The sequence below is a fragment of the Coturnix japonica genome, chromosome Z (genome assembly GCF_054131305.1).
Source record: "Coturnix japonica strain WE chromosome Z, WE-NBRP24, whole genome shotgun sequence".
Classification (NCBI taxonomy): domain Eukaryota; kingdom Metazoa; phylum Chordata; class Aves; order Galliformes; family Phasianidae; genus Coturnix; species Coturnix japonica.
The window spans coordinates 47,031,672-47,054,910 of NC_140702.1; the positions used below are offsets into that span (position 1 = coordinate 47,031,672).

At 40.4% G+C, this 23,239-nt stretch overlaps 1 protein-coding gene across 7 annotated transcripts in view; it reads right to left on the minus strand.

Moving 5' to 3' along the window:
• KDM4C (lysine demethylase 4C) overlaps positions 1-23,239 on the minus strand; it is a 268,145-nt gene that overhangs the window by 240,923 nt on the left and 3,983 nt on the right. For all 7 annotated transcript variants that reach the window (XM_085528382.1, XM_015848974.2, XM_085528383.1 and 4 more), the window contains exon 2: positions 16,468-16,632. In XM_085528382.1, coding sequence (XP_085384508.1) covers positions 16,468-16,611 — 144 coding nt within the window. In that variant the 5' untranslated portion in view covers positions 16,612-16,632. The remainder of the gene's footprint in view (positions 1-16,467; positions 16,633-23,239) is intronic.

Consider the following 23,239-nt stretch of genomic DNA (forward strand, 5'->3'; position numbering starts at 1 on the left):
TTAAGAAAAGGGGAAAGGAAGACCCAGTGAGCCTCACCTCTGTGCCTGGGAAGACCATAGAGCAGATCCTCCTAGAAGCTTTGTTAAGGTATAAAAGAGACAAAAAGGTGATCCGAGACAGCCAGCATTGCTTCACAAAGGGCAGATCTGGAGCACCTCTCCATTAAGAAAAGGTTGAGAAAACTGGGTTTGCTTAGCCTGGGAAAGCAAAGGCTCCGGGGAGAGCTCATTGTGGCCTTTAAATATTTGAAGGAAGCATATGAACAGGAGGGAGAATGGCTGTTTGTTATACGACAAGAAGGAATGATTTTAAACTGATACAGGTGAGGTTTAGGTTAGATATTAGGAGGAAGTTTTTCACTCAGAAGGTGGTGACGCATTGGAACAGGTTGCCCAAGGAGGTTGTGGATGCCCCATCCCTGAAGGCATTGAAGGCCAGGCTGGATGTGGCTCTGGGCAGTCTGGTCTGGTGGTTAGCAACCCTACACATAGCAGGAGGGTTGAAACCAGATCACTGTGGTCGTATTTAACCCAGGCCATTCTGTATGATTCTATGATTCCTACAATTGACAGTCCTTCTTCCAAATGTTGTTTGCTGAATAGAGAATGAACAAATTTCTTTTTTACTGATATATTTAAAAAATCACAGCCAATTCAGAGAGCTGCTGTCTGTTTAACTTACATAAAACTGCAGGGTACAGTTCTATTACAATAGCAGTTTGGACTCATTAAGACATACTGATTTTATATTAACACAATTTAAGGCTCATAATTAAATATTAAAGCTCTGTGTGGATTAACCAGTTGTAAAGCTAACATTTATTTCAGACATCACCGTTGTCCCAAATCTATTCCTCAGCAGGTACTAAACCGTTATCACCAAAGCCATCTCAAATTTCCTAGAATCCCATAGTGACTGGAGTGCTCTTTAACAGACTACTTAATTTTGAATATTCTTTTTACTACTTGTCTGGAAACATAAAATTCTCTAGATTTGAAATTGCAAATTTTGAAACAAAGTTGGAGACAGGTTTGGGGCAGTTGATTTTATTGCTTTCCTTATAGCTTTTTTTTTTTTTTAATTTTACTTGACAAAAGATCTGGATGCTGTATATGTGAATTTGCTCCACTCATTGTAATTGATTTCTTCAAATTTTCATAGGCATTGGCTTGGAAATTTTTAAAGGAAGACAAAGCAAAACGGATGGCTTTTGTAAAAGTATCTCTACTATTCATGAAGTACAGTAACTTGAATAATTAATTCATATCTTAAAGGTAGCTTTTACTCAATGCTAGCTAGATCGCTCCTCTAACCAAGCATTTCAGGATTTCATACAACACTGTCCATTAAGACACTGTTATAACATCACTCAGTAAAAAGAGTTAAAGAAATAAGAGAAAATCATAACTTAGATCTTAAGACCATTTGCAAAACAATTGTAATTCTCACATACTCAGCATCCAGCCCTCAACAAGATCTGGTCAACACCATTCACTGTAGTAAGCACATAGCAAACTGAATATAACAAGAAGAAGAAAAAAAATTCAGATAGTAATAGACTTCTGATCTAACATTTTTACTTCAAACCAACTTTCTTTATTCAGTTTTCACATGGATAGAATCCCCTGCTCTTTTTTTCCTCTCAAATACCATGTGATTTCACTTACACAGGGACTCCAGAGCTTGTTTCGGAGTTTTTAGCTTTTAAGGAAAAACTAAGTGTATCATCTTGCAATTTCTACATAATTCTTTCATGCAAATCTTACATTACATTCACATCAGCATAATACCAAATGTTAGTTTGGAAGCAGGGAAGTCATGCATTCAGAATATATGCATAGAAATCAAATATGTGCACAGAGATTTCCATTTTCATGATTATTAAGCATGAACTCATACATTTGGATCAGCCAGATGAATACTGAAAAAGCATAATTTGCATCATCTTCTTTAATTCAAGGTCAGTTTGTTTTAAGCGATTAAAACATTTTTGTGAATACTGGTTTAAATTACCCACTTTCAACTATCTGAAATATGTTTATGATTGTTATTACTAATTAGAAAAGCATCATTTAAATGAAAACTAAGTCTCCACTCCAAATAATTTACTTTCTCTAACAAAGGTCAGCACAAGGAATAGAGATGTTAAAATATCACATCCAAAATGACACACAGTCACAGGCTGTATCACAGCTGGAAATAATGACTGGAAATTAGATATTTTACCACTGACCTGTCCCAATGAAGCCTCTTAACATTCCCTTTAAAAATGAAAACCTTCAAAGCGAGGCAAATTAGGTTTACTATATGGAAGCAACTTAGATCAAAATCATCAATCAAGTGTTCAGTGTTTAAATATAAAATGAAAAAACTAAGGTAAAGTTTTCTCATCTATATTTACAGCAAATATCTGAAGTATATTTACATTGACTGATGTTACTCGAGGGATATGTATTCAGTTTGAGATAACAAATGTCACAGTTATAAACTACCATTCATTTTCTCCTATGAAGCTGCATATTATGCCACTGAGGATATTTAAGAGTGCTATCAAAGCATAAAATTTGTATTAAATCCTCTTTTGTGTACTAGTAATCTCCTGTTCTCATTCTGAACAGCACTGGCTACTCTTTCTATGTAGATAATTTCATTCAAAATCTGAAAAAGCTGTTTTCCTTCTGCTTGTCAATGTATACCTTCAGTGCAGTGTTCCAAAATTTACCTTCCTACTTGTCAATTTGTTTGCAAATTAATTTAAGTGCTTTACTCCACATAACTGCGTTTTGAGGCTCCACAACAATTCTTAGTCAAGAAAGAGCAATTAATCCATCAGTGTACTTTATTTTTTGCTTATTCTATGGCTTTCCTTTTTAAGAAAAGGACACTCTGTAACAGTAGAACTAAAATGTATTAACTTATTCCATGCTCTCAAAAGCCTGATTTTTTTTTTAGCCAATTTGCTTTAGGGTGTACAGCGCATCATCTGTCTAGGAATGGCTTTAATATTGTCTCTCTAGTGCCTCTACCGTTTATTTGATGTATATTAATAGGAACTTTACAGAATTATACAATGGTTTGGATTAGAAGGGACTTAAAGATTATCCAGCCCCACAGTTCAGAGAACCAACCAATATCAGTTGTCCCTACAAGCAAAACAAGGAAATGTCCACAGAAGTCAGTTCAGCAAAGAGAGAAGGTTCTAAGTTTGGAGAAGACAGAGTACAGCCTTCACAAAGGAAGGAGAAGACAGAAACCACCCAACTCCTAATTTTGATTGAGCTGCAAGATGTGCAAAAAGATTACAGCCATGAGGCAGGGAGCACACTGTCACCTGGCTGCCTCAGTGCTGGGACGGTGCCGCCAGCAGCCTGGACTTAGGGGGGCAGTGAAGCCAAGCAGCTGGGATCTCTTTCTAGGAAAAGTGGCATTGATAAAGAGTTGGAAAAAGGACATGCTCTTTCACCCTATGGTGGCAACTCTTGTCAGTTATGAGGGAAAGACATGGTATTTAAACCAGACAAATGGAACACCATGAAGAAAAGTATCCAGTACTTGAGGGACCCAGCTGTGGTAGAAATTATGGGTGTAATTAACCTGCATGATAACACCCACTTCCAAGATCCAGATGACATCAGGTGTACATGACTTATGTGGAGGAGCACTGCACGGAATGAATCATCATTGTATGCCTGCACCCTGCCAAGAGTGAGGTGGGAATGTGGGAATCAAATGTTGTTTCTGCATTTAGAATAAGATAAGAATATTTTATTTCAAGGTCTCATTATATAAGTGAAGCAGTTTGTAGTTATTAGGTAGAAGTTATTACGTACAAAGACTGCAGCTCCTGTCTGTCCAGCTGTCTGAAATAGAACTAACAATATGCCTGTATAAACTAGCAACAATGTATGTTTTAGTGTTTTGTTGTATGCATTGTAAAAATATACAAGTCGTGACATACCTTATGATGTGCCTGAAGAGATATCGGGAAGGACTGGAATCACCCCCTCCCCGGGCTCTTTGTTTAACAAAGGCCTCTAGGACAGAATGGAAGAAGCTTTGAAGGCAATCAACATGTCAATACGATAAGAGTACCGAGACATCTTGGAGACAGAAACAGCAGGATGGCGACTGACAAGATAGCAAGTGAACTAACAAATTTAACAAATGCAAACCTCGGGTAAAATTGTAATACCCAACCAAAGGGGAGATGGGAGGGGAAAACATCTGGGAGAAAAGGTATAAAAACTGTAACATCATGTCCATAAGTGCGCTTCTGCAATCAGGGCGCCCGCCATTGCAATCGCGAATAAAAACTGCTTTTATCAGAGATACCGTCCTGACCAAAATTTATTGAGGATATTTCCAACAGGAAGATGACAAAAAACAACAGTGGATGACAATATGAAGATAGTCTTTCTTCTTCCTTACTGGCCTCTATCTCAGTTCTGGAGAAAGTGTTTCAATGGCTCCTCCACCTGTACAAACCAGTACTTCTTTCATTAGAAGTAAGCAATACTTTGCCTCGGAGAGAGGATATAATGGGTACACACCATTATATCACATACACAGCCCTACAGGTGTATGTGAGATGCATAAGAAAACAATTGCAAGAGGGGTCCTTCCAGGAAAACATCTATCCCAGTTTCCATCAGGCAGTTCTCCAAACAGAGAAGATGGTCCGATCTTATCTCTGAGGTTGACAAAAGTGCCTTCAGGATCTCTCACATGAGAGCTGAGTAATGAATACAAGAACCAGAACTAGAGAGACCATACCTCCAGCCAGAGGAAAAGGATAACTGAGTTTACTGAGCTATGTGGATTTGGTGGCCTGACACATCAGAACCACAGAAAAATCAGGCTTTAGTGGTCACTGGTACACAACATACTTCAATGCCATCCAGTTATTAAAGGATAAAATTTATATAAATTTCTGGATTGATAGTCAGATCCCAACAGTTACCTGTATTAGAGGCCAAAGAGGAATTAACAAGAAATGAGCAGCTCTGTGCATCCTTGGTATAGAGGAGGAGGGACTTAAAGGACCGGAAGGGGTTATCAGCGGGCTTTCAGTATAGCTGCCTTGGAGATGGAGAACATTAAACAGTTGTTTATCTTGCCTAGTCTCACAGATGACCCTTCTGTTGCAGGGTTACTAAGAGTAGAACAGCTGGTGCCAACCATTACAACAACTGTGCACTATCAGCTATTCAGCACCAACCAGGATTCTCTAATTCCCATTCACTGACTGATTCACCAACAGGACAACTACGTACTAAACAGCAAGACTCACTCACTCTTCAACAGTCCCATATGGCCAGTGCAAAAGCCCAATGGAATGTGGAGGTGAGAGTAATAGTGGACTGCCACGGCTGAATGAAGTCACACCACTGCTCAGTGCTGCTATGTCAGCCACTCTAGAACTCCAATTAGAACTGCACCTAAAGGTGGCAAATTGGTATTCCACAGCTGACAATGCAAAACCATTTTTTCAGTCCCTTTGGCAGCAAAGGGTAAGCCACCCCATGGGTAGAATCACTGTCCTATTATTTGTCACAGGCTGATCCAGACTGCACTGGAACAGTGGGAATCTCCTGAACAGCCACAATATACTGATGACATCATCATGTGAAGCAACACAGCATAATACATTTTTGAGAAAGAGAATAAATTAACTCAAATCCTTCTAAAATGCAGTTTTGCCATAATGTAAAGTAAACCTGGAAAAGGCTCCTCAGGGAAGAGGTCACTGCACTGAGCTGCCCAAGTTCAATAAGTATTTGGACAATGCTCACAAACACAGGGTCTCAGTTTTGAGTGGGTACTGTGGTTTAACTTTACAGGCGTCTAAACATCAGACAACAGTTCAGGCAGGACAAAATATAAAAAACAGGTGCTCTACACAGCAGCCAGGGAAAATGACCCCACCTGGAACCTTTGTCAGAAAGCACCAGGGGAGACTCAAGGTTGACCCATAGGGCTTTGGAGGTGGGGACACAGAGAATCCACAGCCCACTATCCTCCAACTGAAAAAGATACTGGCAGCATATGAAGGGGTCTGAGAAGATTTGAAAATAGTTTATATTGAAGAACAGCTCACCCTGGCAATCCAGCTGCCTGTGCAGGGCTGAATGTTCAAAGGAAGGGACTGAGACTACATCCAAAACACATACAAGTCCAAGACCATCTGCACCTTTGTCTCACAGCTTGCTGTTGGAGAACTTCAACAGATGGACATGTCCAAGAAATCTTTTGTCTGAAGACTTGCAGGGCAGGAGCAGTGAAAGGCAAGCAGCTGCCAGAGATAATCACCCGCTAAATGGTCTATGAGCAGACTTTTGTGGTCACAGACAGAGGGAGAAAACCATTCAAAGAACCTTCATGCCCATAGGTGCTTTGACTCTTCTCTAAAGTGCCAAGAATGCAGCAGTGGCAGAAGAGGACAAAACAAAGGCACCAACGATCAAGGAGGGGTGTGCTCGATATAGGATGCCCCAAGGCAGAATACCTGCTTGGTGCCTGATCCTCCTGGGCCTGCTACCTGACACCCACCTCCTGGACCAGCTGTCGGTTGGCTTCTGCTTACCTACTTGCTGCCTTAGGCTGACCATCCTGCCACCTCCTTCCCCTGCCCTTACTCCTGCATCAGCCCTAGTCCATCAGAATGGCACACAATGAATTCCACTGGATCCTTGGTGGTGACTATCCCTGCATTACACAATACTTGCTTTTTTCCTACCTTTCCTATTGCCTGCCTTCTCTTCCCCATCACCCTAATTTGTATTAATCACTAGCCTTTCCCTTCCCCATCACTTTAATTGATAAAACTGCTGGATGACATCTGACCTCCTCTGTGTCCCAGTCTCACACTGGATATGTCAAAGAATCTCCCCTCTCACTCTGATGACAGAGGGCCCATCCATACATCATGCAACTGATGCTACATGGAGCAAATGGGTTGTACAGATCATACAGTAGGCTTGAATAAGAAATCCCAATCATCCAAGAATCTTACAAGTGATTATGGACTGGCCCAAAGACAGAGACTGACATGTCCTCCCTCTTCATAGAGTACAGTGTTGAGGAAGCCCCCAGGGTAGAATATGCTGTGATGCTGCTGTGAATATGCAAGCAGTCTGTTCCATGATAGCTCCCAAAGAAACCCAACATGTACCCTTCAGTGCTAATAACGGGAGCTCGGTATGTTAACTCTATGAGATACAGCATAGAAGGCGAAGTGGAGTGCAAACAGCGTAGCCAGGCTTCATCATAACACTGCAAGGATGGGAACATGGTGGTACCATGGAACAGATCAACTGTATAGTTGCTGCTGTGAGTCAGCAGCTTTTCATTTTTCCATTGTAACAATCACACAAAGCTATGTATAACTAAAGCACACAGGAAAGTAATATAAAAATGGCATAAAAGAGGAGGAATTTGAGGGAAGATACCATCCATTACCACCCATCCAGTCAAGAGGATATGGCTGACTTCTGGGACTTTGTACCTACCAGGTAAGGTTCACACAATTGGTTTAACCAAGTGCTTTCCCAGGAAACTCAGAAATCTCTACAAAATTGTTCCATAATTTAACTTGTTTGCAGTAAGGCATTTTATTCCCATTCCTGGTATTCCCATGTGCTCTGCAAACTGTGTTTATCACAATCAGTCCAAAAGAATCCGCAATCTATTGCTTCAATAAAACACTATACAGAAAACTATACATGAGAGTTTGCACTGAGCATCACCAAACTCCTTAAGGGTGTTTTTTTTGTTTGTTTGTTTTTTCTTTTTTTTTTTTTTTTTGCTTCGCACTATGGGTGAATCCAAGATCACACAATGATAGAATTGTAAGGGCTGGAAGGGACATCTAGAAATCATGTAGTCCAATCCCAGAACTGGACACAATACTCCACATGGGGCCTCACCAGGGGAGAGTAGAGAGGGACCCTTTCTTGACCTGCTGACCATACTCTTTTTAACATAGTCCAGGATGCCACTGGCCTTCTTGGCAACCAGGGTACACAGATGACTCATAGAAAAACCTGTCATCCACCAGGAAGCCCAGGTCCCTCTCTGCAGAGCTCCTCTCCAGCAGGTCATCCCCCAGCCTGTACTGGTGTATGCAGTTAATCCTCTCTAGGTGCAAGACACTCCATTTGCTTTTGTTAAACCTCATCTGGTTCCTCTCTGCCCAACTCTCCAGCCTGTCCAGGTCCCACCAAATGGTAGCACAGCCTTCAGCTGTGTAAGCCATTCCTCCCAGCTTTGTATCATTGTATGATCTCATTGGATATGACCAAACTCCTTAGGAATGACTGTGCAAGCCCCTTCAGATGTAAATGGACTTATGTAGTCATCTTTTAAGGCAACAGGGGCCCCAGAGCTTAATGCACCTTTGCAGGTAGGGTCTCAGAGCACGGGGTGGGGGAACAGTTTTGTCCCTCACTCTACTGGTCACAGCTATTCTGATGCAGCCCAAGCTACATTGCTCTTTTTGGGTTGCAGACACACAATGCCTATTTATGTTGAGATCTTCCTCCACAAGTACCCCAAGTAATTTCCCAAAGGGCTGCTTTTTATCCACTCAGTGCCCAGGCTACATCTGTGCTTTGGACTGCCCTGACCTCACAGAAATCACAGAATTGTAGCAGCTGGAAGGGACATCTAGAGATTATCTAGTCCAACCCCCCTCTCAAAGCAGACACCACAGACCAGGTTGCATTTGACCTATTAGAATTTCCTGACATCTGCATGGGCCCAACTCTCACACCCAGTTGACAGTCCTTCACTGTACCACACAGCTTTGTGTCATTCATACATCTTTTAACTGAAAGCTACAGCCTTTACAGTTTTTCCTGTTAATCTTACAGCTCCTGCTGTCCTAGTGGCATTAAAATTTTTCCAACAAATAACTACAATCTTACTTCACCTTGTTGTATTTTGTCTTCTGCCCTTGCAAAAAACAGCAAAAATGCTTTATAGCCCAGGTGTCCCATAGGGACACCGCAGAATGACATTCTACTTTCTGTTTCAGAACCTGGCTTAACTTTACTAAACAAGTAACACTGCTGGTTTATCCTGTATTAGTGTGGGCACACAATATTGTCATTGGATTGTCTGATCGTTTCCTCAGCCTTATTCGCTTTTTCTTCTTTCAATCTTCAAGTCTGTAAGCTTTGACATATCTCCTCTGAGAACACTTATGTCACACCACAAAAAGCATATACATATTATTTTTCCCCTCACAGTATGTACAAGCCTTACGGTCATCGTATGCCTACTTACATACACACTCTTCTGCACAGGCAAGAGGTCTTTTCCCCCCTATCTCCATAAGCAAATCTAAAGAATTAGTTAAGAAATACTACTCTGCTTCATGTCCTCTATTTAGAGGTTAAATGGCTTAAATGTTTAGAGGTTAAATAGACTAAACTCTAGACTTGATACTGCCCTTGAAAGATTTATTTTGAAAATATTTAGTTCCTTAGTTTGCTGAAATTTATATATATGTGTGTGTGTGTATAATATTATGTAATTTTTTAAAGAATAAACATTAGAATATATTAATTTTTAAGACAATTGAATAATGCATTAGTCCAGGTGTTCTGTACATCCAGGTTAGCATATTTCCCATACATAAATTCAAACATAGATAGAGAAAAATATTTCTAGTGCTCCTGAGAATCATACGTGTACATGGAGAAAAGTTCCCCAGACAGTTCTAAATTCTGATGATAAAATGGGAGGACAACAGTAGGAACCTGGACCAGTCATAACAACACTGTATTGACCAAAAATGGAGATGCACACATTTTCAGCCACATAAGCATACGGGCATTAACATTAAACTGAATCCAGTTACATTACGTAAAATATCATAGATCCATGACTACATAACTGAATTCTAATCTTGAATACTTCAGTAGAAACAGAATGAAATTCCAAGAGCTATGAAAGTAGTATCAACCTCCTAAAACCAAATCTTAGAACTACAATTTAAACTAAGTTAATTTCTGACTTCTCTTAACTACACATTAATACAATTTGAGAGAACAGTAATCTGTAGCCAAATTTTTCCAAGCCTACTATCTAATGAGATGTAATAACCATCTCATTCAAAGGTGAAAAGAAAACAGTGTAGTTTGGATGAAGATACAAAATTAATAGCTATACTTTGACAATGGCAATGACACATAGATTCACCCTCAAGGAAATCCTGTCACTAAAGAAAAAGTTTCCACTTGAATTAATTTTTTTTTTTTTTAAAAAAAAAAAAGTGTTCTTTGAAAATTTAAGATTAATACAGGTTAAGCAATATTTGTTTGATGTGCATGCTAGAATTCACCATCTACTTTTCCTCCTAATCATGGAAGATATATATATAACAAAAGATGTATATATAACATCTTTGAAGAAATTCATTTAAATTACTGAAATGTATTCCCCACTCATTTTCAATTCAGTTGAAGGATTCTAATCTGCAGTCTTGCAGCACAATACCAGAGTAAATATGAAAAGAATAAAACACCCCCCTGTGTTAAAATAAGTCAGATACATTTGAAGCTTGCAACTACTCCAATGCCAACATCTGTATTACAACCCTTTAAAATACTGAGACATTTGCTATATATTATTGCACATGAAAAGTCACTTTCATACATTCCTAACCTAAACAGATTACTACTGCTTTGATCCATACAGTGTTCAGTTGGGGTGTTTCAGCTTTAGAAGGTTTATAAGAAAGTTACAGATCTGCTAAACCACACATTAAACACTTAAGTATCAATCTTTCTGAAGTGGCAGCATGAGTAAATTCTACTGATATTTATGTTACCTGATAGCATGCAGAGGTTAATTTTTGGATAGTACAAAAAGAACCATTGGGTAAAACCCAATCAAACAGCATTAGAATCCACAAACAAGTGAAATAAAATTATTTACATAAATAGCATGGAAAAATAGTATTTTTTAATGTCAAAGATAGTAACAGAGATATACTCTCCTGCCGACTTATACGCTAATATAAGTAGATCTGTTGAGCAACAGACTTGCTGGTAAGTTTACTCTCAAAGATGAGGTCTGTAATAGCTCATTCCCACACAAACAGATTTCATAATATAGTTGACTGTAAGAAACAAGAAATAAAAAGAAGCCTGACTTTAGTTTATCTTATTTCTATTCCTCTTTGCAGAGGAGAGTTCAGAATTGTTCTATATACACTCTGACCTGAGAGGTCACAAAGAAAAATGTTTTTAAAAGTTTGAGATGTTCAGAAAAGTTTGTTTCTCTCCTCTCAATTTTAAATATCTTGATTTCACTCTGTTAGCTTAAAGTCCCAGTAATGAGGAGAGCCATTCCCAGAAGCAGCTTAAAATAACTAAGTTAGGATTTCTAGACCTGCCCTGCATGCTGTTCATTTCAGAAGTGACAAAACAGATAAGGCACAAATATGACGCAACACTAAATTACATCAGATCTAATCTCTGACAACAACTCTCCATTAGGGGAGGAGTAACTACCGTAACATTCTGGATATACTATTGCTTGAAGGTATACTTACTGCTTTCTTTGCCTCAGACTTTACTACTATGACCAATAATTAACCAACTACCCAGACCACTAAGCTGGAAGACAGGGAATAGAATGAAGCCCTTAAAATCAAGGGGAAAACTGTCAGTGACCTGCTAGTCCGCTTGAACATACACAAACCTGTGCAGCTGACTGGGATCCACCCAAGGGTACTGATGGACCTGGCAAAAGTGCTCACCAGCCCACTTCCCTTATTTACTGCTGGCCACATAGGGAGGTCCCAGCTGACTTGAGCTTAGTGAACATGATGCCTTTCTAACATGAAGGAGGATCTAGAGCATTATTGGCTTGTCAGACTTGCTTCTGTAGCAGGGAAAGTCATGGAGCGTCATCACACAGCACGTACTGGACAACTGGCTAATCAAACTCAGTCAAGCATGAGTTTATAAAAGACAGGCCCTGCGTGACTAACCTGATCTACCTCTATGATAAGATCGCCTGCTTAGGTAGACAAAGAAAGAAGGCTGTGCATGTTGTTTACCTGCACTTTTGCATAGTACCTGATAGTGCCTCTTACAGCACCCTCCTGGAGAAACTGACAGATGTAGTGTTCACTGGGCAAAAACCTGTCTGGATGGCCAGGTCCCAAGGGCTGTTGTGAATGAAGTTAAAAGTGGTTTGCAGATGGTTACAATCAGTGTTCCCTAAGGCTCAGTATTGCAGCCAGTCTCATTTAACATTTTTATCAACTGGATAAAATCTCTGGACAAGATTGGGTGCAACCATAGCAAACTCCCAAATGACATTATGCAGAGCGGGAGTGTTGATCTGCTTGAGGGTAGAAAGTCTGTGCAGAAGGACCTGGGTAGGCTGGATGCAGGCAAGGCAGATGACTTGGCTGAAGTGCACATAAAATGATGCACAGAGCACAGGCAACACGCAGGAGGAGCTGGAAGCCATTATGCATCAGGTGAACTATGACCTAGTTGTTATTACTGAAATATGGTGGGACTGCTCCCATGACTGAGGTGCTGTGATGGTTACAAGCTCTTCAGAAGGGAGAGACAAGGAAGGAAGAGGTGGTATTTTATTAAAGTCTTTATATTAAAGACTATTTTGATGTTGAAGAGCTTGAGGTTGGGAATGATAAAGTTGAGTGACTGGGGGTAAGGGGTAAGGGTCGGGGGAATGCCTGCAGGAGCGACATCCTGGTGGGGGTCTGTTACAGACCACCTAATCAGGATGAATAGATGGATGAGGCATTCTACGAGCAGCTTGCAGAATTTGCACATTCACTAGCACTTGTTCTCTTGGGAGACTTCAACTTCCACGATATATGTTGGAAATATAATACAGTGTGGAAGAAGCAGTCCAAGAGGTTTCTGCAGTATGTGGAAGATAGCCTCCTTATGCAGCTGGTACGAGAGCCTACCAGGGGTGGTGCCCTGCTAGACCTGCTCTTCACTAACAGTGAAGGACTGCTACGAGATGTGAAGACTGGGGACTGTCTTGGGCAGAGCAACCATGAAATTGTAGAAATCTCTGTTCTTGGAGATGTCAGAAGGGTGAATAGCAAAACTGCTATCCTGAACTTCTAGAGGGTGGACTTTGACCTGTTCAGGACACTTGTAGCAGGGGTCTCCTGGGAGTCACTCCTTAAGGGTAAAGGGGTCCAGGAAGCCTGGATGCTTTTCAAGATGTAAATCTTGAAGGCACAAGAACAGGCTGTCCCTGAATGCTGTACAGCAAGCCGCAGGGGAAGAAGACAGATGTAGATGAACCAGAAACTACTGTTGAGACTCCAGAAGAAAAAGAGAGTCTATGACCCTGGAAGCAGGGACAGGCTACTTGGAGAGATTACCAGGAGATTGCTAAGGTATGCAGGGAGGAAGTTAGGAAGGCAAAAGTCCAACTCTAATTTAGATTGGCCACCGCAGTAAAAGAGAATAAAAAATCTTTTTACAAATATATCAGTGGTAAGTGATGGACATTTTTCTTGGTTCTCCTCTTACCTGATGCAGCAGGAAATGTGACCGCTGAGGATAAGGAGAAGGCTGAGGTCCTTAACACCTACCTTACATCTGCCTTTAGTAGTCAGACCAGTTATCCTCAGGGCACTTTACACCCTGATCTGAACGTCTGTGATAGAACACATAATACACCCCTTCAGGTGTACCACTTCAGGTGGAGACAGTTTAAGAGCTCCTCCTCCACCTGGACTGCCACAAGTCCATGGAACCAGATGTGCTCCACCCTCAGGTGCTGAGGGAGCTGGCAGGAGTGACTGCTGAGCTGCTCTCAGCCATCTACCAGCACTCCTGGTTAACTGGAGAGATCCAAGAGGACTGGAGGCTTGCTGATGTGACTCCCATCTACAAGAAGGGCCGTAAGGAGGATCTAGGAAACTATAGACCTGTCAGCCTGACCTCAGTACCAGGAAAAATTATGGAACAAATCATCATGGGTGAGACCACACAGCATGTGCATGGCATCCAAGAGATCAGGCCCAGCCAGCACAGGTTCATGAAGGACAGGTTGTGCATGACCAACCTCATCTACTTCTACGACTGGGTGACCAGACCAAAAGATGAGGGAAAGGCTGTTGATGTAGTCTACCTAGGCTTCAGCAAAGCCTCTGACATAGTCTCTCACAGTATTCTCCTGGGGAAACTGTCATAACAATGGCATGCAGCTGTATGGGCTTGGGGAAAAAGTAACTGGCAGGAAACTACTTGAGAGTGTGGGTCAACAACTAGTTGTACATGAACCCAAACAGACAAGATAGTGAACAGCATCCTGGCCTGCATGAGAAATAGCCAGCAGGACTAGGAAGAGACTGTTTATACACAAGCACTGGTGATGCCACACATGGAGTACCATCTTCAGTTTTGGGTCACTTACTACAAGAAGAATGTTGAGTTGCTCTAGGACATGCAGGAAAGAGCAACAAAATTGGTTCAAGGATTAGAAATTTATGTGAAGTGGCTGAGAGAACTGGAGTTGCCTGGCCTGGAAAAAAAAAGGAGAGACATGATCATTCTCTACAGCTACCTTAAAGAAGGTAGCAGGAAGGAAGTCAGTATCGTGACTCAGGTGTCAAGACATATAGAAATGGCTTCAAGTTACAGCAGGGGAAGTTTAGACTGGATATCGGGAAGAATTTATTCTCAGAAAGAGTGGCTAAGTACTGGAACAAGCTGGAGGAGTCACCATCTATTTAATAAGCATGTAGATGTGTCATCTAGTGGCATGGTTCTGTCGTATACCTGGTAGACGGATGAATTGTTGAACTTCATGACCTCAAAAAGCGTTTTCCATAATTTTATTCTACATTTAATTCTCATTATTTAAAAAAAAATAAAAAAATAAAAAATAAACAAATGCAGATTTAACCTCAGTAGTGCCTCACTAACCTTAAAACACACAGCTACTGACTGTAGTGTGATTATCTGCTTCAGTACGGCTATATGCAAGCCTAAGGGGCTGAATTTGCCATCTAACAGATGAGAATTTTCTAGTTTACAGTAACACCTCTCTATTAATATTCTTCACACACAACGGCTACTCCAAAATTCATGTCTCCTATTTTATGATGTTGGCTTATAATATCAGAGGCAGATGCTGGTGGTAGAGCACTCAAGGTTGAAACCTCCTGTCAATATTCTAGTACATCCTGTTGTACTCTCTCAGAGCAGAGAGATGCTGGATGGTGCATAACTGTCACAACATAGTGCATCTCAAACTGTGGATTACAACCAGGAAACTGTATGAAGATGAATGTTGACATCAACATGTCGGAAACAATGGTGGCAATATTGGAATACTGCAAAGAATATTGCACCAGATTAGCACCATGAGTGCTCACACAGGACCACAAAGAACATCATATGCCTGTTTGTCAGGACAGCTGTGACAGTTTCCTGGATCACATCACTACTGGTGATGAAACATGGTATCACCACAGTAAGCTGGAGTGAAAATAGCAGTCCATGGAGTGGAGGTACATGAATTCCTCATCAAAGATTAAGCCCTAGAACATAATGTGATGTTCACTGTCTTTTGGGATAGGAAAGGGATGATCTTTCTTGATTTCCTGCAACCCAGATAAGCTAGCAACTCCGCTAAAACATGACACTGACTAAGCTGAAGGCTTGAACTTCCAAATTTAGGACAGAGAAGATGACAACTTCTCTCTTACCACACAGTAAAACCAGGCCCCATACAAGACTAAAGACCATGGAGCACACTGCCAACCTTGGCTGGACCATCCTACCACATCCACAGCATGGTCTAGATTTCACACATTCTGACTTTCAGCCATTTGGGCCAGTAAATAGCAGCATTGCACAGGCAACATTTTCCTAGCAACACAATCATAGTAGCTGTGAAACAGTGGGTTAACTCCACTTGTGTACTTTTTTGTTGTTGTTTTTTTTTGTTTCTGTTTTTTTAAACAAGCACAGCGCATGCAGGCTCTCATCATTGGCAAAATGAATAGGCAATAATGGCAACTGTGCTGAAAAACACTGTTTTGTAGCTAAGAATGTGCTATATCAAGGAGCACTACTTTGTTCTTTGTAACTGTGTTCTCATGAAAATAAATTGGAGGCATAACTTTCAGAGAAACATATGTATATAAATTTCTTCCCTATGTGTACATTCTGTGTTACCAAAACTAGTTTAAACCTGACTTAGGAAAAGTTCCTTGTTTTCTGTTGCAAACATGCTAAAAATTGAAGGTTGGAAAGAGAAGAGCATCTTCATTCATTTGCACAACACAAAAACTACAGTCAGAAATACAGACCAGCATCCAATTCACTGAAATTCACATAGAAAAATGTTATAAGCTAATAAGATCAGTATCACAATCAGTGAAATAAAGGTAGTAGGAAAATAAGTATTAGGAACAATTTTCCTTCTATATGAAAGATGTTTACCTTTGCAACTCCAGCCCTGTGAGCACCTTGCGATTCCATGTATGCTAAGTATTTGTTGAACTCCCTGAATTCATCCATTGAAGGCCTAAAAGTCATGATTTTGCAGCTTGGGTTTGGAGGACTATCAGACGTGACCGTCGCCATCCTGGTTCACTTCCAATCCAGCTGAAAAATAAAATTACATAGTTAAATAGAACAATCTTCTGTCAAACAGCATCTGAGATTCAATGTAAGTTTTGATGAGGAAAGAAGTTCTCAAAATTCCACAGTATTACAAAAGGCACAAATAAGATACTCACTTTCTCTCCCCACTCCTTTAAGACTACTCAGCCCTTACCCTGAAGGCATATTTACCATAAGCAACAACTACATAAAAATCCAGTACAAAAATCCATGCAATCTTCCTGCTGTTCTTACAACACCCTTTTTCAACTTTACCTCTAACACCATACTATTAACTTTCTGTGTTGATGCATTCACAGCTTGCTCCATTTCTCAGTGTAGATATTTATATTACACAGTATGTAATGTATACATCTATAATCTATAGGTATAATCTAGACTAAGCAGCTACGCATATTACTATTCCCACTTGAATATTACCACTCCCACTTAGTTCACGAAGAAACTGATTACGAACTTCCAACCACCCTACAAATGTAGGTAAAGAGTACCTGGATGTTCTAACTCGTGTAACATTTACATAGAATTGTATCAGACTGCATTGCCAGGTTGCAATAACATGACCATCTACAAGGTTACACCGTAATCTTACAAAGTCAGTTTTGACTAGCTTTTTCAGTAATTTGCTGTCTAATTCCTCATTTAAGGAAAGGGAGGATCTGTCATTGAGGGACAAGGTTTAAGGGATACGGACATGATGTGCTTGACTAGATGATCTTAATGGTCTTTTCCAACCTTAAAGATTGTATGACCCTATCTGTGCAAAACATAACACATCTACAGTTTTGTTACTAAACCATGTCATCTTACATTGCTTGTATGTTAGCACATTAGTCAGTAATTTCATTAGCTTCACATCTCTCTTAGATTGGATATGAATCACTTGAAGGGAATTTCTACGTACAGTTTTCCTGAATGTCTTCACATGTTTCACTCTCCTACTAGCATTTAAACATTCAGCCTGCTTTCTGTGCCCTTATGTTTTTGCCTTCCTACTTCTCCTAGAAGACCACTCTCCATTTTTAACAATTACATTTCCTTTTTCAACACTCCCCTCTTTTCTACCCTCCCCCCTACATTAATTTCCACATCTGATTGAAATGAAATTAACTATATTTCTGCAAGTCTCCAATGATTAGAAATCAGTACTATGTTAATCCAGGGTTATTTCTGTTATTTAAAATATGCTTATGATGTCCATATAGGCAAGCACACCCTAACATATAAAACTGAGATACTTTCCCCTGGTGGAAACACATCCTTCACTTAGTCCCATCCATTAGAGAACCACATATAAATTTGTTATGATGACCAGTTCCAAGTCAATGAGATTAGGTTATATCTGAAGTTAAAGCTTGTTTTGCTTGTATCCATTGCGCCATGTAGCATACAGAGCTTATTATTCCTAATGCTTCACTGACAATAAAATGACATTGGAAAGATAACAAAACAGGGTAGTTGATCTCTCTTTAACCAGTTTTAGCCTTTCAATTTCATATGTGCGTACGAGTGTGGTATACACAAACATATCACCTCTAAAAAAACTATTTACCGGCAAAAATAAATTGATAGTCCATCATTATTATTTCATACCTTTAAACTACTTCATTAACTGTTATACAATACAGCCTGCAGGCACGGTTATTTTTTCCAGAGGCATCTAGGCAGGCTTGAGCAGTGGGCCCATGACAACCTCATGAAGTTCAACAAACCCAAATGCGAGTCTTGCACCTGGGTCAAGGCAACCACCACTGTCAATACAAGTTGAGGGATGAACAGAAGAGTAACATTCTGCATGCTTCAGCATCGTAACTCAAATTTGTTATGGAAGACTCTTAATTACCTACAACACACAAACTTACCACACTGTATGCTTGAACACATACCAAACACTCATATAGAATAAAATGCAGAATCTATGGGACTGTTTTCACTACATTCTAGAACATAAAATGACCCCTATGTACAGCTACAGCCAACAGATTCTCAGCTACTCAAATTAGTATTGGGCAGCTACCACTTACAGCTTTCCCTAAGCAATCAGTGGACTGATTTTTGTCATGTCCACATCTTACAAAAGCCTAATTGTGTGAGCAACTGGCTCCAAAGAGTCATAGTAAATGAGGTTACATTAATCACAAAAGGGGATCCATTTTAGGACCAGTTCTCTTTAATGTTTTCATAAACTGCCTGGATGAAAAACTAGAAGGTGTTCTGAGCATGTTTTGCTGATACTAAATTGGGAGGAGCTCCCAAGCCCATCATGGGTGGAGAGGCCTCAAGAAATCAAGATAAATCAGAGACAATCATCAACCACATAAAGTTTAACAAGAGCAAATGCCAGATTCTGAACCTACAAAGGGGTAACCCTGACTTTACTTACAGATGGGGGGATGACACACTAGGGAGCAGCTCCAGTGAAAGAGATCTGGGGGTCTTGGTTGACAGCAAGTTGAACTTGAATCAACAGTGTAATCTGGGAGCCAGGAAGACCAACCATATGCTGAGGTACATCAAGCACTACACTGCAGCCAGTCGAGGGAAAAGACTGCTCTACACTGCACTGGTACAGCCTCACATTGAGCACCATGTGCAGTTCCAAGCACCACATTACAAAAAGGGGACAGAATTATTAGATAGATACAAAGGTGAAGAAAGGTCCAGAGGGGAAGACATAAGGATCAGCTGAAGTCCCCTGGTTTGCACAGTCCAAAGAGGAGACCAGGGGGAGATTCCACTGACATCCACAGCTTCCTCACAAGGAGGAGCAGAAGAGCACGCACTGATCTATGGTCTCCCATGACAGTCACTGGACCCCAGGGAATGGCTTGGAGAGACAAAAGAGGAGGTTAATGTTGAACACCAGGAACAGGTCAAGCTGCTGAAGTTCAATAAATATATGCATAACACTCTCAGACATATGGCTTCATTTTTTAATGGCACCCCAACTACCTGCACAGGACATTCAAAGGGAGGGCCCACATGTAATTCAACTGATACTGCATGGAATAAGCAGGTTGGGTCACACTGATTAGAGTGGGCTCAAATAGGGAATCCAAGTCATCCAGGAGCCTTTTAAGTGATCATGGACTGGCTCTAAGACAAAGATTCTTGGAATATCAACGGAAGAGGAGCTGACGTGCTGAAGAGGCTCTCCATACAATGAACTGCATAAAACAATAATATGCCCTGATCACCAATGCGTCTGACTGAAGCACTGGAGGAAAGCATCAAAGGTGGAAGGCTTCTGTATGGAGTCCTGCATGACAAGCTGCGGAAGCCTGGACTTTCAGTAGTCTTCACTGTGGGCACTACTGCACAGATAATCCATGAACGTGGCACGTGAACTTCAATTAAACAAGCCAAGGAGATAAAGTCTCTTTGGTATGGAGGACAACAGCTGAAATAAAAATATGGGGAGGCCTGGTAAACTGACTACATCACACTCCCACAAACCTGCCACAGCAAGAACCATGTGCTTGGGCTCCCAAGCCCCACTGTCCCAGATGAACGTGACAGCTGGTCTTTGGTGAAGATACAAGTTAGAGATAATGATCCTTGTGGGTATCTTTCAACTCAGGATAGTCTATGATTCTATACTACATCACTAAATATGGTGGAAGAGTTACCTGTTGAAACACGTATGTGTCATGAAAAATTCCCTGATTCCCTCAAAAGAACACAGAATATATTGTTCCCAGAAATGGGAGAAATCTTCCAAGTTTCATTTATTCATTACGCAATAGAGAAACTTAAACTAATAATTGGATTTAATTAAATTACAAGCAAATTCACACTGCTAAAAAATTCACTACCGAAGTAAAATGAAAACCATGTAAGAAAAAAAAAAAAAGGAAAAAAAAAAAGCATACTAATCTGTAGATAGTAAAAGCATGTGAAAACCTGCTTTAACCTGAAGTCTTACTGCATGAAATCTTCAGCATTCCAATACTCTCAGCCTTGTAACTAAGCTATCAGATCTCCAACTCTACACACTTCTTTCTTCTTCTAACACTCAACGAACTAACCAGTATTTTGAGTTCCACCCCTCACCAGCAGGGAATTGGAGTTTCTGGCTTTAATTACAATAGGCTTGACACATTATTCTTCTAAAGATGCTTGCAGTAGATATTTCTTGACAAGCAGTACTAACACCAGCCTCCACATCTGGGGAGGAAAAACCACATCATCGGTACAGGTTAGGAGGTGACATGCTGGAAAGGAATTCCACTGAGAAGAATCTGGGCATCCTGGTGGACAACAGGGTGACCAGGAACCAGGATCCTGTGACCAAGAAAACCCTCTGTATTCTAGGGTGCGTTACAAAGACCATACCCAGCAGGTTAAAAAGGAGCTGATTCCCCCTTCCCCTCCCCATCTATTCTGCCCTGGTCAGAATAGATCTGGAGTACTGCGTCCAGTTCTGGGCTCCTTAGTGCAAGAAAGACAGGAAACTCCTAGAGAGAGTTTAGCAAAGGCACAAAGATGACTGGGGAGAAAAACCCAGCGTCTTACAAGGGAAGACTGAGAGACCTGGGACTGTTCAGACTGGAGAAGGCTGAGGGGTTTTTATCAAATATTACAAATATCTAACGGGCAGGAGTCAAGTAAATGGGGCTAGACCCCTTTCAGTGGTGCCAGAACAAAGGGCAACAGGCAGAAACTGGAACACACAAAGTTCCACCTAAACATGAGGAAGAACTCTTTATTTTAAAGGTGACACTAGAACAGACTGCCCACCACAGAGGTGACAGAGTTTCCTCTGGAGATACTAAAAAACCTACCTGCACACTTTTGTATGTCTCTAGGGAGCCTGCTGTAGCAGAAGGGTTGGACTAGATGATGTTCAGAGGTCCCTTCAAACCCCATAATTCTGTGATTTTTCTTATTTCCCCCCTGCAAAAATTTCACACATGCTAACAGCGGAACTGTAATTCATTTCAAGAAGAATCAGTTCATCCTGAGAAGAAAAAAAATTAAAGTAGCTAACAGGATTTCTACAAGAGTTGGAAGGGAAACAAGCAGTGAGAACACCAGTTTCAATCTATAATAATAGTCCCAACAGCAGCTTATAAGTAAAAACTCTAAGTTCATCCAGTAATTTATTTTTATAACAGATTTTTTTTAAAGTTCGCTTCTGCATTTTCCTGCATATCTTCTAGATGTTTATAGGCTTCATTTCTAAGTAAATTCCATGTGACTCCTCAAACTTTCATAAATCAGATTCAAAGAAAATCGGAAACACAACAGAATAGTTTGCTTATGCAACTATTACTAAGCATGCAAACAGTTAATTCTGAAACCAATCTGACTTTGCATAGTTGTCTGAATTGTTCCTGTAGTGGCTGTGCATGCAAACTGTATAACTAGTATATGTACATGGCTTGGGAAAAGAGATATTAGGTTCTATTTATTAGGAACCCTAAAACAGTAATTTGTGCTACCTGACCTCCTTAACAGTTGAACTACAATGTTTTGAGTTTATAAAATGAGGTACTTATAACTTAAACCTCATAATAAGGTATATATCCATCAGATACCCATCATTCATAAGGAAAAACAAATTTAAGTTTGAAATGATAGGAGTGCTAAGTTATTATGGAAGCTTATGGATTATGGAAGCTTATAACACTTGGTATCTAGGCTGGTGAACATATTGTAAAGCTCTCACTATCATCTCAACTTGACTCTAGACAGTTTGACAAACCATTTCAAGCTTGTGTTTTTATGTCCTGGTACTACCTCTAAAGCACTTATTTCCAGAGTAGAAAAATGACCTATTTTGAAGCCAGAAGTACCTAACTGGAAAACAATCTGAATTCATCCTGTAGCCATTCATCGCCAATGCTATGCTTGCAGTAAAAACCATCCTAAAACAACTGATTTGAGACATGGAGCTAGAAAAATAAATTGTATTTTTTCCTCATTTTCACCTGCAGCCTGTATTTCAATTGGTTTTACTTTTCATACTTTTCATACTTTGTTTTCATTAAAATCTGTAGTCCACATTTGGTGACAGTAACGGCCTCTAGAAACACCGATAGTTCAGCTTATCCAGCTCCTAGAGCTACTAACAGCAGATACCTCTGAAAAAAGAATAGAATAAATGTACAATTGCACTTTCCCATCTCACTCGTCAGCAATTCACAGCTCAGAAGGTCTTGCAGAGAATATTTCTGCACTTCATACAGTTTCAGGACTTCTCTATCCGCAACCTTCGAACTCTGTGGGCCTTTAATAACAACAACAAAAAAACCTTCTGACAAAGTACACCACTATCAAGGAGATGTTTCGTCTACAGTACGCTTTGCTTATTTCACTTTCTAATTTCAACTGAAGTCTCACACACGTGCTGGAAGCAGCTCTCTCTATTTTCTAAAGTTTACCTTTGGAGCACACATGACTTCAAGGCCTCTACCACAGCCTCCCTTCAGAAACCTCCTTTCTAGGCTGAAGGCTCCCTGCAGAAAATCCATTCTGTTCTTCTGACTGACCATTCCTACACTCTATTTCTGGAACCAGCAAGTTACTTTTAGCTAGGGGAAAGGAACGCAAAAACCACAAGCAACAGTCAAGACACGATCAAACC